Here is a 26851-nt window from a genome sequence, read left to right on the forward strand (position 1 = left end):
GGATGAGTTATTTCTTTTGTTCAGGTTTGTCTTAGTTGTATTGATGTGAGGATATGTTTCCTTTCCTTGTGTCTTATTTTGGTTCATGTTATACCCCACTTTTACCTCTACTTATTGTCATTCGCTTCTTTCGTTAGTTAGAGGTCTTATCCAGATATTTACCTCCTGCGCGGGTTCAAGCGTAGTTTTACAAATCTAATTCTGTTTGTCTACTTAAGATGGTCCCGAAATCTCCAACGCATGGTACTGCTGAACCTAGTCGGAGTATTCTTCCAGCACACTTCGTGGCTCTACATACTTCCCTAGCGGCTTGTAGTCAATGTCGTACCCAAACGCCTTCGGTCCACCAATCTCTAGACCAGCTTGAGTCTCAGTCCATCGTGGCGAGCAAGTAATACCAATCACGGTGACTCTGTACCCGTACTTGAACTCAGGCACTCCGAGAGCCCGGCCCGACTCGTTGTCCAAGATTGAGATCAGATCCGGCACAGCAGCCACTATGCTAGTCTTGCCGCCCTCATCAGTATGCTCGGCCAGGATGTTCTCGTTCTTAAAAGGGATCTTCATCGTGCCCCCTTGTGCGACGGCAGCAACCCTCTCCTTGTTGTTCGCAGCTTCGTCTTCATCGCCGCTTTCAAAGGCGGCGATATGCACCTCACCATAAGAATGGCCCTTGAAAAGCCGCCTCTCAACCTTCATAATCTTGCCCCTAAACAAGACCTTGGCAGCCTCAAGACCACCGGCTTCTTTGATGATGGACTCGGCGACCGTGCTCATGGTGTTGGTTGCTTGGCAGAGAGCAATGCAGCGCCCAATACGCCATGCAAGAGATACAGTATTCAGAACGCCAAATTTCTTGACCTTATCGGTGGTAGTAGGCTTGGCTGCCATGCCTACACGAGAACCCATCTCAGAGCAGGAGGCGCGTAGAGCGCGGTCGACGATTTCGTCGTTGGGCGCTCTGGTCATGACGATGGTCTTGCCGTCTCCGGAGTCGATGGCACACGGCACCAGCTCCAAAGGGGCATGTACGGCCAATGTCGTTTGCCAGTACGTTGGGTACGCTCTACCCATCCAGTCGCCATCAATGATAGGACTGTCGTAGAACCGGGATGAGCCAACGAGGAAAGGTTCGAGACCGTTGGCACCACCAATCTCGAGACCCATCACGGCATCGAACTTGTCATGGCGAAGGTACTCCATCAAGCCCTTGAATGCGTCTACCGTCTCGATGGACTGCAGTCGTTCAATGGAGACAGCGGGTGAACCCATGTGGCCTGGTCGAAGTTAGTCAATCACTAAGACGCCATGCGTTAACGAGATCAGTCTACTTACCACCCCAGTAGATGACATCTGAATCCTTCAGTGAGGAGGGCTCAATGACACGCATCTTGTGTCCGGCTCTGAGCATATTCCGAAGCTGGATCTTCGACGCGGCCGGGCTTCCACCACCTGCACATCCCAGCACGTAACAGCCATCGGCAAGATACTCCAAGTCAGTTTCAGTGATATGCCATTCCGAAACACCGCTCGCATTCCGAGTAACGGTCGGCTTGTACTTGGCTGGGTTAGTCTTTTCTTCTTCCACGGTTGCCCGCGTCAAGTCTTTAGTCGCTTCAACCTGCTCCTCGCCGTCCTCTTCCTCTGAGTCCTCGAGAACCTCTTCCAACTTGGCATGGGGGTCAATGTCACCAACTGCTTTGACAAGTGTTCGGATCTGGTTGGCGACGTATTGCAGTGGCATCGTCTCGATTTCGGCAATCTTGATGCTTTCCGGGATCGCACCAGCAGCAATAGCGCGCTCGACGGCCATCTTCTTGGCGTTCTCGATGGCTTGCCCTTCTGTCTGGTGAGTTGTACCTTGCACGATATCAACAGCGCCGCATACACGTGCGATGGCTGCTCCGACAGCGTTGGCGACATCGTGGAACGGCGGTCGGACGAGCTTGGAGGCACCTTTCAGGCTTTCCGGTGACAAAATGGCGCCTCCACCGACGAGGAGGACCGGGACAGGGTCGGGTGAAGTTTTGATAACATCAACGGCACCCTCCAGCAGTGCCTTGATGCGGAGGATTGCCTCTTCTACAAAAGCAGAGTCTAGGCTGTTGGCGTGCTTAGTTGTGCCCACGAATGCTTTGCCCGCTGCGACTGCGATGTCCGTCGTCGTACAAACATCCCCTCCAAAGACAAGTGCGCGTGTGGTTAGCTCGAGTCCGACAGACTCTGGGCCGACTTTGACTTTGCCATCCACGTTTCTGACAATGGAACCTCCTCCGAGACCGACGGAGTGGAGGTGAGGCATGGAGTAGTTGACTCTTACTCCAGCCACGGTGACATACGCCGATGCTTGTCTAGGCATGCCTGAAGGAAGCAGGACGCCAACGTCAGATGTTGTCCCGCCAATGTCTACCACTATAGCAGAGCTATCACCGCCAGTGTCTAGGCCCGCGAGATAAGCAGCTCCACGCATTGAGTTTGTGGGACCGCTCGAGAACGTGCGGATTGGGATCTTGGCCGCAGACGCCGCGTCAAGGATGGTGCCATCGTTTTGCGTCAAGAAGAGAGGGCAAGAGAGGTTAAGTCTCTTCATTGCGAGACGGAATCTGCTCACATTCTTCCTTGCATAGCGCAAGATAGCACCGTTCAGGATAGCGGCATTCTCTCGCTCAATGAAGCCAATGCTCGCACTCGCCTCCTTGCTGCACACAACATCTACGCCAGATACTTCGCGGAGAATGATGTCGCGAACCTTTTCCTCTTGCCCAAAGACTTCGTCGATAGGTGAGTAGACACCAGATACCACAACTGCGCCGACGCCACTCTCGCGGTTCTTGGCGCACTCGGCAACAACCTGAGATTCCACCACTGGCGCCTCTTGTGAGCCGTCAATGTGTAATCCCCCGTCGACGATGCCAACGTAAGACTGGATCACGGCTGCTAGGTCCGGAGGGAACTCGGCGAAAGCGGGCACCTCACGCAAGAAGGATTTGCTGAGTCGTAGAACGCCCACACGCTGCAGGCGGCGAACATCACGCTCGATGACTGCATTGATAAAGTGTGTTGTTCCGATGGTCACACTTGCGATTCGTTCCGGCGAGTCTGTCAAGCCGGCGGCGGCGAGCACAGTGCTTACGGCGGTCTCGATGCCTGCGCTTGCATCGGGGGTGGTGGGAGTTTTGAAGTGCGCGAGAACCCCGCGGTCCGCAGTATTTTGGAGACTTAAATCGATTGCGACGGCATCCGTATTCGTTCCTTCGAAAAAACATTATCAGCGAGGTCTCGTTTTGAGAAAATGAGTCTCTTCAATATGTAAAATCTTGTTTCCGGGTTGAGACACTCATTGTGTTTTGAGCTGACGGTTGGAGCTTCCAGACTCACCTCCAACATCAACTCCAATTCGAACAGTACGTTGTGATGGTGGCATCTCTCCCATGTTGGTACTTTGGTCGCACAACAGCTCTGTTTGTTGCGATATTATCAGCTTGTTGCTCTTCTCCAGGTCTTCAGTTCAATCACTTGGTTGGGTATGACTGTCCCAGTCTCATATACCTAATCAGCGCTCATTCCTTTGGCTCCAAGCTATTCGTGTCAGCAAACCCCGAATGGCAACGTCGCAAGCTCTTGGCCAAAGCTCGTGTCGTCGGAGATCATCCCACAGGCATGCCGCCTGAGCGGATGAAGCGGTTAAATGGGCTCCCAAGACCACGGCCACGGCCAGATACTGTCTGCCACTAGTCTTTAAGACGGCGCAAAGGATAGATAATGAATGATAATCGGGCAGGTACAACCGCTTGGCTACTCCGTGCAACCATGCAGTTAGAGGTCCGGACACCAGATGCCGAACGATGATGTTGCGGGGTAAACTTGGATCCCCTGGGTTTGTTGATCTCCAGACTTTGCCCAATGCCGTTCTTATCACCGGCTTTGCTCCACCCTCGCGTGAAACTATGATAAGAGCTTCACACCTAAGGTGTGTTTGGAGGCATTCTCCAACGATAAGAAATAGCCTAAGTTGATAGCTACACATACCAAACGCCAGCGTCTAGGTTATCGGCTGAGGTTTTGGATGACGCGAAGGTCTGCCAAGCGGGCGCCAATGCAACGTACCAGAAGCATTACCGATATGGAGGAACTGCATCCAGGATGCGCGTGAGCGTGGACTCTCGTCGCCTGCGGAATCATTAAACCAAGCGAATGTCCCTCACCCGGCCGCGAAGTCATTGGGAGTCTTTGTGCAAGTCCCATGGACTCGTTACTATTACCATGAGTCTCCGTGGATTTTTGAGATGGGCTCGGCTGCCCGACACTGATGTAGCTGAATCAAACGTGTGGATTAACGAAGACATCAGACCCCTTCCTCCAAACCGTAGAAGATGGACAACTTCAACTTTCATATCATTCTGGTTGACTAACCAGGTTGCAAGTCAGTGAAAAATTATTCATGATAAACTCATTGGGCAAGCTAACAGAGTGATAGTCTCCAATTGGCAACTCGGAGCATCTCTCGTCGCTGCTGGACTCTCTGTCTGGCAAAGCGTGATTGCCATTGTCATTGGCAAAGTAATTATTGCCCTTGTTGCCATCTTTAACGGACATGTCGGCGCACATTGGCACATCGGATTTCCAGTCGTTTCCCGGTACATCTGGGGCGTGTACGGGCAGTACATAATCCTCATTCAGAGAATCATTCTCAGTTTGGTGTGGTTTGCTGTACAGTCGTGGACCGGAGGTTTGACAGTTGTCAACTGGTGAGTACCTCTCAAACAAAACATCAATCGCCTCTGTGTGACCTAATGCTTACGAATTTCAGTCTTTCGGCAATTTTCCCATCGTTCGAATCATTAGGCAACGTGTTCCCCGAGTCCTCACACCTTACCACCAAAGACTTCATCGGTTGGATCATTTTCAACGTGCTCCTCATTCCCATCCTTTACATCCGGCCTGAGAGGATCCAGAAACTTCTTCTGGCTTTCAACACCATCTCCTCAATAACACTCATATCCATCATGATTTGGGCTCTGGCAACAGCCGGCGAAGCAGGGTCTCTAGTCCGCCAAGGGTCAAAGCAAATGTCCTCAAGCGAACTCGGCTGGCAAATCGTCCATGGCATCACTACCGTTATCGGTAGTATTGCTGTCGGATTGACCAACCAGCCGGACTACTGTCGCTTTGCTCGGAAGCCCGGAGACCAGGTTTTCGGACAATGGTTCAGCATCATCTTCTTTGGAGCCATCTTCCCTACCTTTGGCTGCTTGGCAGCTTCGGCAACTGGCGTCATCTACGGCGAGCCGATCTGGAACCCGCCCTTGATCGTCCAAGCATGGCTAGATTCGAGTTACAACGCCAAAAGCCGCGCAGGTGCCTTTTTCGCTGGGCTTGGTCTCCTCTGTATCCAACTGAGTATCAACTCTGTTGATAATGCTTTCTCCGCTGGCATGGATCTGTCTGGTCTGTTCTGTCGGTACATCAACATCAGACGCGGCGCTTACATCGGTCTCGTGCTGAGTATTGCGCTCTGCCCATGGGAACTCCTGTCATCGGCGGCGGTCTTCATCAGCGTACTCTCCGCTTACAGCGTCTTTCTTGGTCCCATCATTGGCATCCAAATCTGCGACTACTTCATCATCCGCAAACGCAGAATCAAGCTGTCAGACCTCTACCACCCTCGTCCAGATGGCTCTTTCTACTACTGCAAGGGGTTCAACCCTAGAACCTTCATCGCCTGGGTGTGCGGCTTTGCGACACAGCTTCCAGGTTTTGCTGCTAGCGTTACACCTGATAGCGTCAAAGTTGCTGAGGGCTGGATCAATCTTTACTACCTAGCGTTTCCACTGGGTTTCGCCATATCGTTCTTGTTACATCTGGGCATCAACACCATCTGGCCCCCTCATGAAGCCGGTGTTATTGATGAGGTGGACTACTATGCGACTTTCACTGATGACGAAGCAAGAAAGCTGGGAGTTTTGCCGCTTGATACCGAAATCATCGAGGGCTCGCATAAGGGTGTTGAGGGGCACGACTCTGAGAAGGGGCCTCGAACATGGTTGAAGTCTATGCTGGGTTAGTTGAGATGTGCTGGGTACTTTAATGCCCTACAATACTTAGATAGCTTGCTCAAAAGGAAGTGGAAATGTGTCTTATAGCGTGTTATTATCGTCTTCATGCAGCAGACATCAAGATCGCCACCCTTCATCGCGTGATATCGTATCTTCATAGCTTCATACTTACATCATTAGATACTATGTAATACCTTTCAGTCTATCATTCCATGTTCATCGAATAAGCAGCCGATGTTCGTCCAGACCCTGAGCTGTGTCGGCATTGCCGTATTTGTCGGATACTCAAAGGTAGAAGTAACAGAATGGTCCTGACAAGGTGTCCATCACATCTGCAATCTTGATTGAGGGACCCGTGTATCCCATATCAATAACATCCGTGAGTTGAGTTTTCGCGGATGGCGGGCTGTTGGCCCAGGTAATGTGACCGTAATCACCTCCGTTCAATTCCTGTTGACGTGCGGCAGGATCCAGCGCTTGCCTTAGAGCCAGATATTAGAAGAGTGCATTGGATACGATGATTTACCCGAATGGAAGACTTACCAAAAAGTCCACATGCGGTCCATCATACCGTGATGAACCCAGAATGCAGGGTCGCCAGGGGACGTGAAAAGGTCCGCACCTGGATCACCGGAGATGGCATAGTGCATTCCTCCATGAGGTCCAATCTCAGGGGTGTAAGGAACTCCCTCGCTCAAAAGCCTATATTCCGAGATGTTGGGCTTGAGCAACAAGTCTGAGGGTCCATCAGCATCGGTCATCACGTGATAGGCGCTGGCAGAGGTACTCGCTCAACACCGTTGTGTAGTTCGCGTATCTTTGGTTCATAGCCGGGCCCACGTCGCGCTTCAAACCGCGAGGGTTGTAGCCCAGGCCACCGTCCGGCCCGGGCGCTGTGCCCTCAAGGCCACCGACCGGGCCAAGATTGACAGACATGTTTGCAAAAGGCCCAGTAGTCACGAAACCTCCGCCGACACCAGCAGGCAGCTGGATGCTTGAGCCGCCAATTCCCACGGGAGGCTCAATGACAGGCCCATCATGGGGGATGTACTCGCCGTTTCCGCCGAGACTGTAAGGGTCCCCGTTGAAGATAGGGGATAATTCAGGCGCAGAAGCGTACTTAGGCCAGTCCCAGTACTGATATCTCACAATGAGCGAAAGGAAATCAACCGTCAAGATTTGGTCTAAACTCACAGGTTGATAGCCGGTGTAGCCACATTCCTCGCGCAAAGCCTTTTCGTAGAGATGCACGAACCAGCGATGCCATGGCATAAAGCTACCCGTGTAGTGGATCGTCATGGTCTGCTGAATATGGGTCACGACAAAGTCATCAAACTGTGTAGCGAGTCAGTCGAGTCCGGGTTACCGCAAAAAAAGTTCGGACAAAGCCGTGGGATGATATTACATACCCGAGATCGAGCACCAGAGGAGACATTAGCCGGCGTTCGTGGCGGCAGGCTTTGAAGACACTTGACGGCGTTCACATAAGAAAGCCTCTCGGTCAATGAAAGCGAGCCACTATTTGCTTGTCAGTCATCGGCTATGATTTTGAGCCCAAGTTCCAGCACTTACTACTCCCGACGGAAGACCATGTTGCTTGTCGTGCAGTTGGCTGATTCACCGCGCTTTTTCAACCTGGCCTCCCGCTCATCTAGTGACTTGAACACATTAGCTTGGATGCTGGCAGTGAGATCGGCAAACTGAGCCCCGTCTGTGGTTGAGTCGCCGCGTGGCTTGACCGAAGGCGCGGCGAACACGACCGATGCCAGGGCGGCTGATGAGAGGACGGACGAAACCTTCATGTTGCACAGCTCTGTCAAATTGAAATGAGATGCAGATCACAAGAAGGTGTTTATCGCTCTGGTCACGACAAAGGTTGGGAGAGACAGCGGCACTGACCAGCAGTTACCGAGACTAATAAAGGCGAGCGTAGTAGCGCACGCAGCAGGGGTCTTGCGGACCACCATGCCGGTAAGTTGGAGAATTTCCACAGTCATTTCGATAGGAAGCTTCAGTGGCTCGATCAAAATATGCTAAATCATTTTGAGTCGGCAACCGATGCAGGTCTGCGGCGCTGTATGCAAGATGCCTGCGATGTTGCGGTGGAGTGGCAAGGCAAGAAGTCTGGCTGTATCCGAACCAACCAACTCAATTTTCAACTATCTCAAAGACCTCACCAAGCTCACCGCATGCTTACCTCACTTTCCGCCTGTGCCGCCCTGCCGTACCCGCACCCTAATTGTCTTCATGCATGTTTGTAACTTGGTAACCGTGGCTATGTATCGCTCCATCACCATGGTACTTACCTCTATACGGCATAGCAGCATTCTGCAGAAGAGCAGCCACCGTTTCATCCCGGTGCAGACACCTTTAGATATACCGGGGGGAGAGTGGGGCGCCGGGGCCGGCAAATGGACGGCGCATACTCAAGAATCTTTGATGGCCGGCACACCACCGTCAAAGATGTATTTGGCCAAGTTGTTCGAGTCGTATTGGAATGACAGAGTCTTCCCTGGCCATTGAATTGCTCGTCGTAATCCCCATGAGTCACTTCTTAGCCGTTCTGTCTTCCGGGGCAGTTGCCCGGGACCTGAAGTACCTCGGTCATGGAGCCTACTCGGGTAATTTTCTGACCCCGGGCTTGACCTATCGCTTTGAAAATGAACGTCAAGAAGTACTCCGTAGATGTCAAGAGATTCCGCTCAGCCATTACAAAGCCAGGTTCTTTTACGTATTCCTGCCGCAAGGCTTCGAACCCGAGGGGAAATTGTATGTGTATTGTGTGAGTTCAGTGTGGAGCGTCTGATCAAAAATACAAATTGCGTCAACATGAACACGATGGAACGCATTGATCGTTCCAGTATCCCGTCGGTCTAATCCTTGCACTGTGCCTAGTTGCATTCGTCACTGCAGCGATCAATTCTCCGGTGAAGGACGAGTTGGTGAGTATTCGTAGCTTGAAAAGCGCAATGTGCAATTACACTACAGGCATCACAGAACAGATGATGCCAGGCCGGTCAAAGTTTTCGGTCATACATAATACCCAGTTGGCAAGGCCCAGTTGACACCAATTAATGTCGCAAAAGGCAGCTAGCATGCGACGCGGCTGTTCCCGTCGAAAATAAGTCGAGAATAACCTCTCGAGCAGGGCAACTGTGAGATTCAATGAGTGTTGGTACCTACCAATCGCTGCTACTGTGTTATCCTGAGCATGACTTACCCCTGACCCAAGCCAACGGTTCTTGAGCCGGCAGTACTGACTGCCGCAATCGGATATTGGCAAGTAACTGTGCAGATGCAGCCTGATCTCCGAATGATGCACCACCACATCGGATCCCATTGCGAGCATGATAAGTCCTGTTCTAACATATTCTTGTGGTGAGAGATCCATTCGCTGGATTGCAGGTGCATATGAGATAGGCACTTTGATAGACCCGTTGAAGGATGCCACCCCTGCCAACATGTTCGTGATGTGGTACGGATGCGGATCTGTTTAAAGATGAACCATGTTGGAAACTTTGACCAACTTTGACAAGATGTACTCCGCAGCTCTGATTGATCTACGGTGACCCCTGGAATATGGTGTCAAATTCTTCGCAGGATACTGAGTCAATCACCGAGAGTGGGCAAATATCATTATATTCCCAGGCCTTCAACCTAAAGGAGATAACTCAAATGGTGAAAGGAAAACATGAGCCATGTGCCACAAAGTGACAGCGTGGCCCAGCTGATGCGGGCCATCTTGAGCTGGGGAAGGAAACCAAGACTTTGTTCAATCACCAAGAAGTCTTGTTTGCACTTCCGAATCACTGCTTCCAAGGTTGTCCCTGCAGGCTAGTCCGCCATGGACGACTCGGTCCCCTTTCCACCCGACATCAATAGAGGCAGCGAAATCCTCGTAGTGTGCGGAACTCTGGTCGGCCTTTCGGTGGCCGTTGTCATCTTGAGAATATGGGTTAGGGCGAAAATGGTCCGGCTTGTCGGCCTCGACGACTACTTCATGATCGCAGCGACGGTAAGATCTCTTGTTCGGCTTGTCGGCGAAGGTGCGGACTATGTTGTAAGAAGGATGAAGCTAAGGAAAACGTCTTTGTCAAGGTCACTATCTTCGCAGAAATGATGGTCATCATTCCCGAAGTCCAGTATGGCGCAGGCCGACACATCCAATACATCGAACCGAAGAGCAACATCGTCACAGGCCTTCACCTCAATTTCGTCACGCAGCCTTTGTGCCTCATTGCGCTGTGTTTGGCCAAAGTTAGTGTAGGCATGTTTCTTCTGCGGATAACGCCATCGGGAAAATTTCGACACGTCATCTGGGGAATAATCATTTTTACGGTCTTTTCGGCACTTGGTAACTTCTGTGGGTTGATCGACGTCTAAATCTCCAGTCTGAATGGAGGGATCATTCCGGTCTCGCGCTGATATCACTTAGTGACCGTCTTCTTCCAATGCCAGCCGTTAGCATTCACTTGGGATTTCTCTATTGAAGGCGGAAAGTGCATTCCGCAAGCAGATCTCAAGTTCGCCGCCTTCTTCAACTCGAGTAAGTTACACAACGCCCCTCTTCACGGAGGCTACGCGTGTCTCTAGACTAACAGTTGCCAGGTGTATCTGTCTTCACCGATCTTCTTTTCGCTCTATTACCAGTACCAATCATGTGGAAGGTGCAACTGAATTGGAAAGTCAAATCTGCCGTCATCGGAGTGCTTTCTCTCGGGATTTTGTGAGTATTCTGCGCGAGCATGAAGCTCGACCTCGCTAACAGCCATTCCCAGTGCGACTATAGCAGCAGTTATCAGGATATCTTTCCTGTCGGGCTATGGGAAGCACGGAGACTTCCTATTCAACAGCACTGACATAACAATCTGGTAAGCTCTCGGCAGTCTCAATGGCCTTCAACGACGAGCCCCCGTTTTCTAAAATCTGCGCTTCAAAGGACGACCGTCGAAATATGCACAGCGATAATTGCAGCCTCGATACCATGTCTCAAGCCGCTATTCAAGGCCATACTCTCTGGGTCGTCAGCCGAACAATACAACTCGTCAAAGTACAACAATGACGGGTACATGCGGAACAAGAATGCAAGCAAGTCAAGAAGGGCGCGCACTCCAGAAGGAAACTTCGAGATGTTTAGCCAGTCTCGACATACAGCGGCGATTCGCTCAGGCTTTGGATCCAAGATGGGCTCGGAGGAAAGCATTATTCCGGACCACGGCAGTGGTGGTGAAGGCATCACAAAGACGATGCAGGTGTCTGTCTTCGTAGACGAACGGCAGAAGAGCCCTAAAGATCTTGTATAGCGGGGGCATATGCAACGGAACAAGGAAGTCCTCTTCGCTGATATTAGTTGGTCTCAGTCAATATCTTTCTTGCAAGAACCTACCGAATGTCCCACTTTGCCAATATTGAAGCGTGTTATTGGCCTAGGATCATATCATCTGTGCGAAAATCACCATAGGGGGGATGCAGGAAGATGAGATGGGCTCTCTAACCTACCTAGTGGCCATGCGTACTAGCCTTTCGACATGATGCCTTCTTCGAACGACAATTTCTCTCACTGAATGCCATCTCTTGCTGTCAGCTCTAAGAAACCAACGGATACTCAAAGTCGCTGAAGCTGTGATATTCAACCGAGTCTTGACGTCATTGATATAAGCAACTCAACCATCCTCTCCAGAGAATTGGTCGAGCTGGAATTCATGCTGACTGCACCTGGACATGTGCTGGGGGAACTTATTCAGATTCCCAAACGCGCTGAGGACGATTTTTATCAAAGAGTCGTACACGCATGGACTCGCAATGATTAGCGTTCGGCTGATAGCCGACAACGTGAAGTTTCGTCAGAGCGCAGAACAATGCGCTGTCGTACAAGTTTCAACTGCTTGAAAACGCATGCAAAGCCTGTGCCAAAAGTTGAGACCGCGGTTCCGTAATGAGAAGACATTAAATAGCAGCCTTTTTTCTTCACGCTCGTTTCCCTTGTCTTTCGATCCTGATCACGCGACAATCTATCCAGTAGCTCAACGGTTCTACTGAGCCTCGTTGCCAAGATGAAGTTCTTTCTATCTCTCGTCGTTCTCGCTGCCGCTGCGACGGCCGCAAGCCCTGCTCTGCTGACGAAGCGCGCCGTGTATCCCCAAGAAGGTCAGGTGTGCTGCCGACACGACCGAGCCGAGAACTGTGTAGGTGATCAATTTTACCCAAATGGACTTTTTAGCGCAATTCGGCTAATCTGGCGATGTGTAGATTTGCGTCGCTCGCGATAAAGGGGTTGGTCTTGTCTCAATAATCCGATACGGGAGCAAACAGCTAACTGCTCCGAACTTATTTAGGAATGCAACAGAGGAATCTGCATCATGTAATTATCAATGATACCATACGACATTAATGTTCAGTTCGATTCGCTTGAATCAGCGTGGCTCAATTCTACCCCATCTTTTCCAGTCGTGATGTTGGCTCCCGGATCTTGGCGGAAGTCCGGGGAGTGTTGGTCTTGGGGCGCTCAGACACGATGTTTTAGCCGCAAAGCTGACATGCGATGTGCTCGGCTGTTTGACCGTTTTGCGTTTGATCGAAGCGGGATTCTGGAATAATCTATGTGGTGTAGACACTGGCAGTAAGGAATCAAGCATCGTTTCAACTGCCTCCCCTGGCGCTCAGTTGCTGGTATTCCAGTGTCCACACCTTGGCGATGTAATTGCTTGGGATTCTCAACTCTATCTTGTCATTGGTTCTGGCCTTTCACACCCTTGGAATCAGGACAACCACATGGGCCTTTGAATCATATGCAAAGATGTTTGCCATTGCTTGTATCATTATGAAGTGAAGATCTAAGTAAGCAAATGCCGTCTAGGGCGCGACGGACGAAGATTGGTCTCCACTCTAGGGCGCAGTCATCGGCCGGCAGGAAAGGCTTTGGCCGATGTGCCGAAGCGCCGGTAGTCGGCAGCCGGTGATGAAGGCCGCTCCGTTATTGAGTCTGACTCACTGCAGCAATTTCCCGGTGCTGCCAGGCTCTATCACTTGGTCGCTTAGCCGTCACTGAATCGGCTTCAGTGACTTAGCGAGCCTGGAATGAGTCCCTCTGTATCACCCGACATCGGCTTGCTTTTCAATTGAGCTAAACAGCATTTATCGCGACAAATCATCAACTACATGAAAGCTCTAGAATTGGGTTCACAGGTCTTATTTCAATATTTCCTTACAGGCACAGCATTTTGCCGTCGAAAGCCTGTCGAAAATGGCATCAGTTAATCCAGAAGCACCCCTCGAGGGCCAAAGTCGCGTTCAAGTATCTGTTTACTCTCGCTTCAGACCCTTGCAGAAGCGCACCATCACCGCCATCGCTGCATTTTGCGGCTTCCTCGCCCAGGCTTCAACGACAAGCGTTTTGGCGGCTGTCCCAGAGATAGTTGAAACTTACCACACAACAGCGAATGTAATCAGCATCAGTAATGCGGTTTACCTTGCGTTCATGGGCCTTTCATCATTGATCTGGGGACCTTGGGCCGACATTTTCGGCCGTCGCTCTGTATGTTCCGAGTTCGTGATCAGGTACCTTACATTAGAATCTTCTAATTGAGTCATAGGCCTATCTCTACAGCATCACACTATTTCTCGTCTTCACGCTTGGCACGGCTTTGGCGCCTCAACTAGAGCTATTCTTCCTATTCAGGGCCTTCACGGCATTTCAGGGAACTTCCTTCCTCATACTTGGATCCAGCTGCATTTCTGACATTTATCATCCCGTAAGATAATCTATACGAAACGCTGCTCGAGATATGTGACTGGGTTTACTCACCAGGACTGCAGACTGAGCGAGCAACTTCTCTAGGCTGGTTTTTGAGTGGCACCACCGTCGGTCCGGCTTTTAGACCGCTTCTCGGTGGCATAGTTGTCACATTCACTTCATGGCGCGTCATCTTCTGGATCCAAGGTTCACTTGCTGCCACTGCACTTGTTCTCGTTTTCTTCTGCCTCCCTGAGACTCTGCATTAGTCTCGCGAGAGCGAATTATTAGGGCTCAGGCTATTTGTTAATAAGTGTGTAACACAGGGAAGAAGCTCATAGAGGCTAACTACTATTAAGGTCTAAAAGATAAATTACTAAAATCTACCCTTCCCTCGAAATATATTACTAACGCTCTATATATACCTAAGCTATTTTTTTATTACTTAGTCCCCCTTTTTATACTCCCTAAGCTATTCTTTAATTAATAAGACCTAATTAATAAGGTTTAATAAAGTACTCCCTTCCCTAGGCTTTGTTCTAAAGCTTATTTATAATTTATATATATTATATTAATTTTTTATTTAAAAAGTCCTTAAATATATAATATAAAGGTAAGTATAAATAGCGCTTATTAACCTAAGTATAAACCCTTTATTTTAAATAATAACTTTATAATTTTATACTTAAGTTACTCTTATTTATAAGCCGTTTTTATAATTACTAATATTTAAGTAGTTATTACCCTACTTTTATTTACTAATATTAACCCCTTTTTAAGCTATTATAATTCCGAATTCCTTTTTTTTTTTTTTTTTTATTATCTTTTTTATATATAGTTTTTTATTTTTATTAACGTCTATACTACTCTTTTATTATATAAATATTATAGCTAACGAATATTTCCTAAATCCTTATTTTTATATATTTCCCGCGCTTATATAAGTCTTTTTCTAAAGTCGTTTTATAGTCGTTACTAATTCGTTTTAACATAAATATAGCTCTTAATTACGGCGTTATTATTAATAATAGCGGAACGGTTATTAGTACTACGGGTATACTTAGTAATAGTAGTAATAGCGGTCTATTTAAAAAGCTTAATATCCCTTTTATTTACCTTAATTTCGTATATATATTACTACTTATATACTACTTATATTAATTATTATAAATTCTTATTAAAAAGAAAAAAAAGCGAACGTTAAAAAGATCGGGGTTAGCTAAGTACGCCCGCTCCCCTACCCCGCTTATATTATATATAAAGCGCTTAATTTAAAAACTAAGTATTATAATTAACTAGGTTAGTAATTTATAACCTCTAGTTCGCTTTTTTATTTAATATTTTTTTAAAATTTAGCGTGCGTTATATAGAATATATTACGTAGAACTATTTTTATAAAGATATGATAAGTACTTAGTACTATTATTATTTTATTACTTTTTTAAATATTATATTAATAATATTTTAAGTTTCTAAGTCCGTAGAATTTATAATACGAACTTTTTAAAATACTATACTTATTTTAAATAATAACGTTTACGATTCGGAGGTTTATTACTCTATTATTACTTTATTATTATTACTACTTAGGTTATTAATATTATTTTATAACTCTAATAAACTTACTAAATTACTACTAATAATATATAAAAAGTACTTAAGCGTATTAATAAGGAGGCCTACTTAACCCCCGTTATTAATAATAATAATAATAAAGTAGCTATAAGCTCCTCCTACGCTACGTTTTTATTTTATAATAATATAATAATTACGCTACTTTATATTATTTATAATAAAGTGTGCTACTTAAATAATATTTTAGTTAGTATATAGTTACCCCGCTTATGCTCCGTATTTATAATTAATTATTTATAAATTCGTTAATAATAGGGAGATTATTTTTTTTATAACGACCCTAAAAAGAATAGCTAGGGTAGCCCTTTTACGTATAAAAATAGTCCTTTTATAAATAAGGGCGATCCTTTTATATATTATAAGGATTAGGGAAACGGTTTATAATTAGTACGTTTATATTACTTAGTTATAATTATATAGCCCCCTTTTATTTATTTATTAATAACTAGTTTACTATATTATGAAGCTTATTAAGAACTAAGGTGCGCTACTTAATTAAAACTCGTTTTTTATATATATTAATTAACGCTACGTTTTTAATATATTTAGTTAGCTCTTACGTATTTTTATTATTATTATATCCTTTTTATTAAATTAAGTATTATTACCTCTTCTTTAGCCCTCTATATTATATAATATCTTTTATTTTATAAAATAGCTCTCCGTTTATATCCTTAATAAATAAGGGCTTTTAAGGGGCTTTTTTATAGTATTAATACGGCTTAAGTAAGGATATATAAAATATATTATATATTTTATATTATATTAATATATTTAGTTAATAAACGACCCCCGCCGTTCTAATTATTAATTTAATTTTAAATAGGCCTAAATACTTATTAACTAATTTTTAACTAGGACGCTATTTTTTAATATTCTTTTTTAATAATAATACTTAGTTACCTACTTTATATAATATATTTATCTTAGCTTTATTAGCTTATTATTTATATATTTTACATACTTTTTATATAAAGGGTTATAAAGCTTTTTAATTAGCTTATAATTAGGCCGTACGCTCCTTAGTTAAGATATTTTATATACTATTTTAAGTCCTCGTTAAAATTAATATAGGGTACGTAAATAAGAACTTAAATAGGGCCTTAGTAAGCGCTTTATAAATTATTAAATACTAAGTATTATTATATATAAACTTAGCTAAGTAAAAACGCTATGCCTGATTTAATTAGTTTTAAGTATAAAAATAATAAAAGTACTATTTTAAATATTAGTTCTACCGTTCTATTTAACTATTCGTTTATAAATAAAACGTAGTACTAAAATACCTCTTTATTATTAAAAAGTAATAAAAATAAGTTTAAAACTTATTTATAAATAGTAACCCCCTATTAAAAACGATCTTTTTAAATATTCTAAATTTAATAAAGATTTTTATAAATAAGAGGTTTATAAATCCCTAAGCTATAAGTATCGTCCTTATAATAATATAAACGCTATATTTTATAAATTAGTTTATTATAATAAATACTGCGTCGTAAGGGCGCTTCTTAATTAATATAATTAATATAAATAAGCCCGTAATAAAATTTAGTAATATTCTTTACTATAGCTTAACTAGGGTAAGTAAGGGGTATAGTAAGCTATATAGTTTATAATAATAAGGCTTCGTCCGTTAGTATATTATATAAGTATTAATATAACTTTTTATATTAATACTTACTTTATTTTAATAATAATAACGTTTTAGTAATATTATCGTCCGCTTTATATTATAATATCTTATTATAAATATATTATAATATATTTTAATAACCTCTCTTTTTAGCCCCTTATATAGTAATATATAAGTATAGTTATTATAATATAATAACCCTCTTAAGTTATATACTTAACTTTATTATTATTATTTTTTAACTAAATAAGGCCGTTAGTTCTTTTTAATTTACTACTCATTTTTTATAAAAACGTCCTCTTATTAAATAGCCTATAATTAACTTATTATTAATAACCCCTCCTTATTAAATACTATTTTAAGTACTTTTATTATATTAAAATTTTATAAAATAAGTAGCTTATAATTTATAGTTTTAATAATAAGCTTAAGTAGCTCTTTAAGTACTATACTATAACTTTAATACCCTAAGCTCGTAGCTTTATTATACCTCTTAAAATACTCCTTAGAATTTCCTTAAGCTAGAGCTCCTAACTTTTTTTATTTACTTCTTTATATTATTATTAGTTTTATTTTTAAAATACTTATTATCCTTTTTACTTAAGAACTACTTTTATAGCTCGTTCTTATATACTTTATTATTACGATTCTAAAGAGCTTTTATAAGTTTTTAATATTATAAAAGTCTTTTTTTATTTTTAATAATAGCTTTTCTACTCCGCTATTATTATTATTTTTATTATAATTAGGTTTTTATGATAGTTTATTTATTAGGTTTTTTATACTTAATTTAAACCTAATTTTAATATTAAACGCTATAAGTTCGTTTAATTAATATAACTATTTCCTATTTAACCTCTTTTTTATATTTAAAAACTATAAATTAAAATAATTTATAAATACTACGACTTAATCTTAGCTATAGGCGAGGTAGTATTATTAGTTCTTTAGTACGTTTATAATAATTAATAGCTCCGTATTTTTTATATTATAACGGCTCTTTATATTTATTAATTTCCTCGACTTATAAGTAATTAGGTACTAATTATCCTTGAATAATTACGTAATTACTAAGCCAATAGCTCGAGCTAAAGCGTTTATTTATAACTATATAAATAAAATAGGGTCGAAATATTATAATATTAGCGCGTTAATAAATATTATTAATAACCTCTTAAATAACTTTATAATAAGTATTAATAACTCTAACTATCTTAGTTTTACCTTTTTTAGTAAGTTTATTAAAAGTATTATTATTTTAGTATAATTATTAATAAATTTATAATAAAACCTCGTAAATCTAAGGAACGTTTATATATTTTTAACGCTCTTTAAAAATAACTAATTTATTATAGCTTTGGTATGCGTAAGTTCTATTTTTATACTTTTATTAAATATAATATACCCTAAGAATCCTAAATATAATATATAGAACTCGTATTTATTACTGTTTAAATATAAGTTCTATTATTATAATCTCTTTAATACGCTCTATACGTACTCCTTATACGTTACGTAGTTATTATTATATATTAGGATATTATCTAGGTATATAATATAAATAGTATTAACTAGGCCGCTTAGAACGTTATTAATATGCGCTTAGAAAGTCGTAGGCGCGTTAATTAGCCCGACAAGTACGACTAGGTACTTGAATTGCCCGTATTTAGTACGAAAAGCTATTTTTTACTTATTACCCTCGGCTATACGTATATAGTAGTATATATTTTTAAAGTTTAGTTTTATAAAAATAGAAGTATTAAATAGTCTATTTAATACTTTTTTAATTAGTAGTAGCGGCGTTTTATTTTTTTATATAATCTTATTAATTACTCTATAATTAACGTAAAGTCGTAGCTCTTTTTTTTTTAAATATAAAAAGGATAAGTACTTTAGCCGGGCTTATAGAGGGGTATATCTAGCCCCTAGCCTTTATTTTTATTAAATAGTTATATAAAATCTCGAGCTTATAGTTTAATAATAAGTAAATAAGTCCCTAGGGAATAGGTATTATATTATTTAGTTTAATATAATAATCGTATAGTACTCTATTTAATAGCGAGATAGCCTTTTTTTTAAAAATAAGTTATTGAAATCTTAGTAACGTAGTTTCTAATCCTTAGCTACGCTCGCTAGTATTACGTTATTATTTATAACTAAGTTAATTACGATAAACGTAAGTATTACTAAAACTAAGTTATTTAGTAGCCCCTTTTTTAAGGTATTTAAGTAGATATATCGTTTATAAATTAGATATTATTATTTTTTTTATTTTTAATTAATCAGTAAATCGATATCCTTTAGCTAAGGGAAACTAAGGATAAGCGTAAGTATTATAATATTAACTATTACAAAGTAATATAGCTATATCTTTATTACGTAGTTATTATTAATAATTCGAAACTATAAGTAATAGCTTCTTAATATCTCTATTTATTTACCTTTAACGTTTATTAGCTATAATAATAAATAAATTTATAAATTAGCGTTAAAACTATTAAATAGCCCGATATTAACTACGTTCCCTTTTATTTTTAAATTAATAAGGGCGCTTAGCTTTTTTTATACGTAATTTAAATATATATAAGTTAAGATATTTAAGCGCCGCCCTTATTAATTACTAACTACTCTTTTTATTAAAATAGTATTTAAGTTCGTTATTAATCCGTATTACTTAGCTAGAGTAAGGTCTAATTAATAACTAATAGCCTTATACCCTTTCTTATTATATTTATAATATATAACGCTTAAGTAGCTATTAATAAAGTACTTAGTTTTATTATGATTATAATATTACTAATACTACTCCCGTAGTTACGGGTAATCCCTTATAATATGGCTAGTTTTTTTATAATTATAATATATAATATCCTTATTAAATAAGTTACGGCGTATTCTTTACGTATTTAACTTATTAACGCCCTAGTATTTTTTTATTAGCTCGTTCGAGTTTAAGTTAAAATATTATTTAAAAAACGTTTATAAACTCTTTATTAATAGCGAGGATTATTTAATACGTTTTATTAATAATATTAGCTATGAGCGAGTTTATAAAACTTCTATTTACGACGTTATTACGAAGTATAGTTCGGGCTATAGCTTACTTATTAATATAGAGATCCTCTATTTCTTTATTAAGATATATTCTAATTCTATTTTAAGCTTATTAATATAGTTAACGAACTCGTTAACTTTTTTTTTTTAGTTTTATAAAATATTATTTAGTTATATATTTATTATTATTTTTTAACTAGCGGGATTAAATAAGTTATTTTATAAAAAGGTCTCTAGTTCTTCTTATATAACTTAGTTTATTATAAACCCGGGGGTCCTTCAGTAATTAAAAATATAGTATATTTAAGAAGTCTTTATGCTACTACTTAAGTAACTAACTATTTGTTTTTTTTTTAATTTTGCCTTTACTAGTTACTTAGGCAGTTCTTAATATTAATTATATAGTATTAATATATAGTATTAATGGATACTCTTACTATTTCGATAGACTATTTTTTTTAAAAATTTTCTAACTTTTTAACTTTCCCTCTTATAAAGTTTATAATTACGGATTATTAATAATAATATTAGGCACCCGATACTACTACCTTATAAGCCGCCTACTTAGCTAAGTTTATTACTCTCTAAATAATAGTAGCTTATAATAATATAATATTAGAAATGCCCTCGTTACTATTATTAAGAATAATACCGACCTTCTTACTACTAATATACGCTTTTAACTTCGACTCGCATATATATATATATATATTCGTTACTTCGTTTCTTTTATTAAAATTAAAAAACGCTACTTCTCTTGCTATTTATTACTATTGCCCTATTACTATCGCCTTATTACTATTACCCTATTACTATTACCTTATTATTATTACTATTATTATCGCTATTAAATCGTTTATTTTAAATATATATTATTAAAATACCGAGATACGTAGTTATTATCGACCCTTAGGGCTTCCTTAATAGCTAGAAGTTCGATTTTATAAGTATTATACTAAAGGACCCCGAACTATAATACGGCCGTTTTAAGGAATACGGATTAAATATTATCGACTTAAAAATTAGAAAAATATATATCGATATAGCTATTACTTTAATAAGTACTTAGTTTATATAATATAATAGCCTCGAAATACCTAACCGATTTTTAAATATTATTAATATTTTAAAAACGTAGCGTAGGAGTAAGTTAAGAAAGACTAAAAGGGATATTCTAGAGTTATTAAATAAGGTAGAAAGTAGGGGGTAGTTTTTAGCTATTTAGAGGGCGATTAATATATTACGGCAGGATTATTAGTATTTAGTAACGGCTATAGCCGGCTATTATTAGTTATTAAGTTTATTACGTAATAAAAATACTTAATATTAACCCTAATAGACTAGCTTACTTGTAAAGGCGAAGATGGCCCCTAATAAGGCGGACCGGACCCTAAAGGGAAGTAACTAACTATATATACTACTTTATTACGGTTTATTTTTATTTATTAAGTATATAGGTCGAAGCGATAATAATAATTAAAGAAGAAGCTCTATAAGTCCCGTATTAATTTATTAATATATAATAAGTTAAAAAAGAATAGCGGTTTAAATATAAACGTTCTATTTACGGCGCTTATTTAAATTAAAAAGGAGCTAGTAAATAGGGGCTTAAGTAGTACGAACTTATTATTTTATTATTATTTAAATAGCGCTTTAAATACGGCTTTATTTATCGAACTATCCTTAATCTAAGGGTTTATGTTCTTATTTATATTAAAGCTAATATTCAAAGCTATTATAATTAAAACTATAGCCCTTAATACGGGGGCTAGGCTATTTAAAGAGCTTTATAAATATTCTAAATCTATTTATTTTTTATATAAGCGCTCTTTATATATTATAATAAGGATTTCTTTTTTTAATTATTATTCTTATTTTTATAGTTTTATTAGCTTATTACTTATTATTTAGTTTAAATATTAATAAGTAAGAGTAAGAGGTTCGCTATTTTATTTAAAATTCTAGCACGTATAGCTTTAACGAGGTAATGCGGGATATTCTTATATAGAATATGAAAAGTGAATATTCATATAGAAGCAAGAATATATGAATATAGGGGAAATAAGCGTATATAAAAGAGGTTTTTGTAATAAAGAGAGTAATATAGTTGAATTACTATATGAGAAGTTGCTTGCTTAACGAAAGGTCTAGGTAGGCAAATACACGCCTACATATAGGCATAAAAACCTCCTACTAGAATATTCCATTGCTTATTAATTATGATATAATTAATAAGCATATACGTAAGTGAATGCGTAATCGTAGTACGTAATTCCGCCTCGAGTAAATTCCAGATTATTCAGTTATCTTCCAGTACTTTCCACTGCTCACGTAAGCTTATATAAGCAGTATTGCTTACATAATCAATACCTATAATAATCTACAGAAATCGTAGATTAATATGGTATATAGTTTGCTTACGTAATATTGATAATAAGGCGAATAATAAGGTAAACAAAGTTACCTTCGTAACACTCCCTCTTTTGCCTTATTAGCTATGTTGAAATAGCTAACCAAGTACCCTAGAGTAGATTTCTAGTACCCTAGAATAGTTTTTTGGTACCCTAGAACAATCTTTTGGTACCCTAGAGTATTTTCCTTAAAGTATTCATAAAAATATAAGGAAAATAAATACCTATATTAGGGGTATAATATAGGTTAAATAGGGTTATTAGGATCGTTTAAGCCTATTAGCTTAACGAATTCCTTATGTTTAACCCGAGGTAAGGGTTTTGTTAACCCATCGGCAGGCATTATAGTAGAAGGGAGATATTCTACTTTAATATTCCCTTTTTCTACTTCCTGTCGAGTATAATAATAATATAGGGCAGTATGCTTAGTCCTTTGGTGATATTCAGGATTATAAGCAAGAGATAATGCCCCATTATTATCGGTTTTAATAGTAATAGGTTTAACTTGATAACCTATTTCCGATAATAAATTCTGAAGCCAAATAGCTTCCCGAATAGCTTCCTGAAGTCCATTAAATTCAGCCTCTGTAGTAGAAAGTGCTATAGTAGACTGTTTTTTAGACTTCCAGCTAATCGGACCTCCATTTAGTGTAAATAAGTACCCAGAAGTTGATTTTCTAGTACTTTTACACCCGGCCCAGTTAGAATCAGTATAGCCTACTAATTCTACAGGCCCAATATTACCATTATAGGTAATATTATAGTGAATAGTGCCACTAAGGTATCTATAAATACCTTTTACTACCTTAAGTAGGTAAATAGTGGGCTTATGGAGGTATTGGGAGACGAAAGAGACTGAAAAAGCTAAATCAGCCCTAGTCACAACCATAGCGTACATTAAAGATCCTACTAGGTGCTGGTAGGTCTTTAATAGCTCTTTTGAAGGTAAATAGTCATCTTTTTCGTTCCCTAAATCACTATTTAATATACCCGGATTTATAGGTATATTAGTGATTTTAGCTTTGGAAAAATCATTATTATTAAGAATTTCCTTAATATAATGACTTTGAGAGAGAGAAATAGTCTTATTAGACCGATTTCTAGTAATTTTGACGCCTAGGAAATTCGAGGCTTCGCCTAGGTCTTTAATATCGATATATTTCGATATTTTACCCTTAATTTCCTCTATATATTTAATATTTTTATTAAATATAAGGAAATCATCGACGTGGGTAACAATAAAAGCAGGATTTTTGAAATCCTGGTTGAAATAGGTAGCCTCATCGGATTTTAGAGGTAAAAAGCCTATTTTATTAAAAATAGACTTCAGCTTTAGTTGCCATTGTCTAGGGCTTTGTTTGAGCCCATATAAGGCTTTTAAAAGCTGTAATAACTGATTTTTTGATTTATCCCAATTTATAGTATTTAAATTAGGGTATTTTTCAAAAAATTCAGTTAAAGGTATATTAGAAGGGTCTATATATACCTCTTCTAATAAATCCCCATTTAAAAAGGCACCAATAACGTCAATTTGGTGTATATGCCAGTTTAAAGGGGCAGATAGGGCTATAAGTACCCTATAGGTAGTAGGATTACTTCCAGAAGCAAAAGTTTGGAAATAATCGACTCCATACTGTTGTTCGAAGCCTCTAACTACTAATCGGGCCTTATATTTATCAATATTACCAGTATTAATATTGATTTTTCGTTTAAAGACCCATCTAGTAGATAGTGGATTTTTATTAGCTTTATAGACCTTATTTGGGTCTATAGCTAATAAAGTACCCTTTTTAATAATAACCTCTAGCTCAGAATATATAGCTTTTAACCATTCTGATTTTTCTGAGCTATTTAGAGCCTGTTTTAGTGTATTAGGCTCTGGAGGTAGGGTAATACTCTGAGTAAAATCTTTATATTTAGATTTTTCTTCCTCAGATAATTTGGGAATTAATACCTCTATTTTAGAAGGTATTTCCTGAATATCTTCGATTTTATCAAAAATTTTAGAATATAAAGGAGGATTTACGCTTTCTACCCCCTCTATTCTATTATTTTGAATAAATCGAATATGCGAAGTCCGTAATAATCGAGATCGAAAAGGATTAGAAGGGCAATATATAACATATATATTATTACCTTCTTTTCCTAAATATATACCATTTTGAGTATAGGTATACATTTTATTCGAAGTGACTCGCTTTTGAGTAGGGTAATAAATAAGTACCCTAGAGCCGATTTTTCTTAGATTAGATAAATCCGGCTTATTATTTCTTTTTGGGAAGAAATAATCGAGAAAAGCCTCCATAGGGGTCTTTTCAAGGCGTATATTAGCGGTAAAATTAACTAATTTAGTTAATTCTTTCAAAATTACGTCCCATAAATATAGGGGTAATTTCTCTGCTAATAAAATAGTTCTAGCCTTTTCGATAAGGGCCCTATTAGTCCTTTCGGCTATACCATTTTGCTCGGGCGTATAGGGCGTGGAAGGCTCTAAAATAATGCCTTTTTCGTTAATATAGGGTAATAATTCCCCTATATTGAATTCCGTACCATTATCTAAGCGTATATACTTAGGGTAGGAATTAAACTGGTTAAAATAAAATTCCAGTTTGTTTTTGAGAATATTAATTATATTCTCTTTGGTTTTTGAGAATTCAACATCTCGAAAACCAGTAAAATCATCCGTAAACGGAATAGCGTAATTATTTCCACTAATAGTAGTAGGGGTAATTTTAACTGTATCAATACAGACCCTTTCTAGTGGAAATAATGCCCGATTATAGTTAATTTTAGGCTGTTGCCTAGTTAACTTAGCTGTAGTACAGCTCGGGCAATTTAGGTCTTTTTCCTTTAATTTGTCTAAAGGAATTCCCTTAGTTATTTTCGCAGTTTTTAATAAATAAGGGTAAGAAGGATGACCTAATTTTTCGTGCCATTCCTGGGTGATTGAATAGGCCTGATTATCTGAATTTTCAGATAAATAATCAGTATTTTTCTCTATATTACTATTATTAATAGTAATATTATGAAGAGAATTTTGAATGGATTCTAAAATATTTTTTAGATCCAAATACTGATTTTTAGGGTCCAAATCGTTTTGTTGGTACCCTGTAGTAGGCCTTCGATTTTTCCAAGCAATATTAAGGAAAAATCCATGCCTTTTGAAATCCAAATAAGCAAATACATTGCCCTCAGAATCCACTAAATAATTCTTTTCAATATATCCACCATTTTTGTAGTGTAATATACCTGAAAAGATATTAAGTGGGAATTCTGGAATATATAAGGTATTTTTTAACCTTATAGGTATAATTTTACCCCGTAAATAGATAGGTAAAATTAAGTCCCCAATACCCTGTGGGTAAACTGGGCCAGCTCCGGTTCGAATAGGGGGTAAATTGTCCCTATTATCGAAATTTTCGAATAAATCCATACTATTAGTAATATGGACTGTTGAACCCGTATCATACAACCACCTTTCAGTTGTATTTGTGCCCATATTAGCCGAATTATTGGTATTTTCTCCCGAAAGGCCCAAATTATCATTTGGAGTCGAGTTGGGTAATATATGAGGGAGAAAAGGTTGATAATTTTCATCAAGTGGGTCTATGGTATAGTGGTCGGAACCACTAACCATATAATTCCTTGATTGTAAGGGCTGAGGGTTCAAATCTCCATGTGGGCGTTGGTTTTTCGTAAAAAGATTGGGCTGGTTTGGTTGGTTTCGGGGCTGGTTTCGGGGTTGGTTTGGTTTGGGTTGATATGAGGGCTTATTTGAGGGCTTATTTGGGTAATTTGAGGGCTTATTTGGGTTGGTATTTGGGTTGGTATTTTGCTTATAATAAGTCTTAGACTTATTATACTTATTTCGAGAGTATTTATTACTCTTAATAGTATTACTAGACATAGGAGTATCGATTTCTCTCCTATTTTCGTCTAATATATCCGTAATAAGAGCCTCTAAAGTAGGGGGCTCTTTAAGTCTTAAATTAGACCTTTGACGATCAGCCCAAATCGGAAAGATATTAGTTAGGGCTGATATAAAGACCGTTTTTTGGTCTATATCCTCAATAATAGCTCCTACGCTTTTTAATTTGGAAATATAGCTTTTAAATGAGCTAATAAACTCATTTAAGCTATTAAAATGCTCCAATCTAATAGCGTGGAATTCGAGGTATAATTGTTGACGTAGAACTGGTCCTGTACCCTCATAGGATGCTTTAAGGGTATTAAGAGCCTCTTTTGGATCAATTTGATCAAAAATAAGTGAAAGAGGCTCAGGTTGAATATTTTGCCTTATTAATAATAAGGATTGGGTTTTTTGCTCTTC

General features: G+C 39.4%; 7 protein-coding genes across 7 annotated transcripts; 5 read left to right on the plus strand and 2 right to left on the minus strand.

The window, feature by feature from the left end:
• Positions 1-255: 255 nt before the first annotated feature.
• On the minus strand, positions 256-3433 carry CLUP02_06787 (hydantoinase/oxoprolinase; the record flags this gene model as incomplete). The annotated part of the gene is made up of 3 exons (XM_049285784.1): positions 256-1277; positions 1336-3252; positions 3379-3433. The coding sequence occupies 3 exons, from the start codon at positions 3431-3433 to the stop codon at positions 256-258; spliced, it is 2994 nt and encodes a 997-aa protein (XP_049142927.1).
• An 830-nt stretch (positions 3434-4263) lies between these two features.
• Positions 4264-6065, plus strand: CLUP02_06788 (NCS1 nucleoside transporter; the record flags this gene model as incomplete). Its single annotated transcript, XM_049285785.1, has 3 exons — positions 4264-4423; positions 4478-4748; positions 4811-6065. 3 exons carry the CDS (start codon positions 4264-4266, stop codon positions 6063-6065), a joined length of 1686 nt encoding a protein of 561 aa, XP_049142928.1.
• A 276-nt stretch (positions 6066-6341) lies between these two features.
• Positions 6342-8053, minus strand: CLUP02_06789 (uncharacterized protein; the record flags this gene model as incomplete). Its single annotated transcript, XM_049285786.1, has 6 exons — positions 6342-6537; positions 6600-6758; positions 6844-7391; positions 7466-7574; positions 7629-7869; positions 7966-8053. The coding sequence occupies 6 exons, from the start codon at positions 8051-8053 to the stop codon at positions 6342-6344; spliced, it is 1341 nt and encodes a 446-aa protein (XP_049142929.1).
• A 500-nt stretch (positions 8054-8553) lies between these two features.
• Positions 8554-8862, plus strand: CLUP02_06790 (uncharacterized protein; the record flags this gene model as incomplete). The annotated part of the gene is made up of 1 exon (XM_049285787.1): positions 8554-8862. The coding sequence occupies one exon, from the start codon at positions 8554-8556 to the stop codon at positions 8860-8862; it is 309 nt and encodes a 102-aa protein (XP_049142930.1).
• A 1038-nt stretch (positions 8863-9900) lies between these two features.
• Positions 9901-11359, plus strand: CLUP02_06791 (uncharacterized protein; the record flags this gene model as incomplete). The annotated part of the gene is made up of 6 exons (XM_049285788.1): positions 9901-10071; positions 10155-10419; positions 10492-10602; positions 10665-10782; positions 10835-10927; positions 10996-11359. 6 exons carry the CDS (start codon positions 9901-9903, stop codon positions 11357-11359), a joined length of 1122 nt encoding a protein of 373 aa, XP_049142931.1.
• A 750-nt stretch (positions 11360-12109) lies between these two features.
• CLUP02_06792 (uncharacterized protein) lies at positions 12110-12421 on the plus strand (the record flags this gene model as incomplete). Its single annotated transcript, XM_049285789.1, has 3 exons — positions 12110-12241; positions 12306-12329; positions 12392-12421. The coding sequence occupies 3 exons, from the start codon at positions 12110-12112 to the stop codon at positions 12419-12421; spliced, it is 186 nt and encodes a 61-aa protein (XP_049142932.1).
• Positions 12422-13299: 878 nt separating this feature from the next.
• On the plus strand, positions 13300-14057 carry CLUP02_06793 (uncharacterized protein; the record flags this gene model as incomplete). Its single annotated transcript, XM_049285790.1, has 3 exons — positions 13300-13590; positions 13649-13807; positions 13872-14057. 3 exons carry the CDS (start codon positions 13300-13302, stop codon positions 14055-14057), a joined length of 636 nt encoding a protein of 211 aa, XP_049142933.1.
• Positions 14058-26851: the final 12794 nt, after the last annotated feature.

This window comes from Colletotrichum lupini, chromosome 3 (genome assembly GCF_023278565.1).
Source record: "Colletotrichum lupini chromosome 3, complete sequence".
Classification (NCBI taxonomy): domain Eukaryota; kingdom Fungi; phylum Ascomycota; class Sordariomycetes; order Glomerellales; family Glomerellaceae; genus Colletotrichum; species Colletotrichum lupini.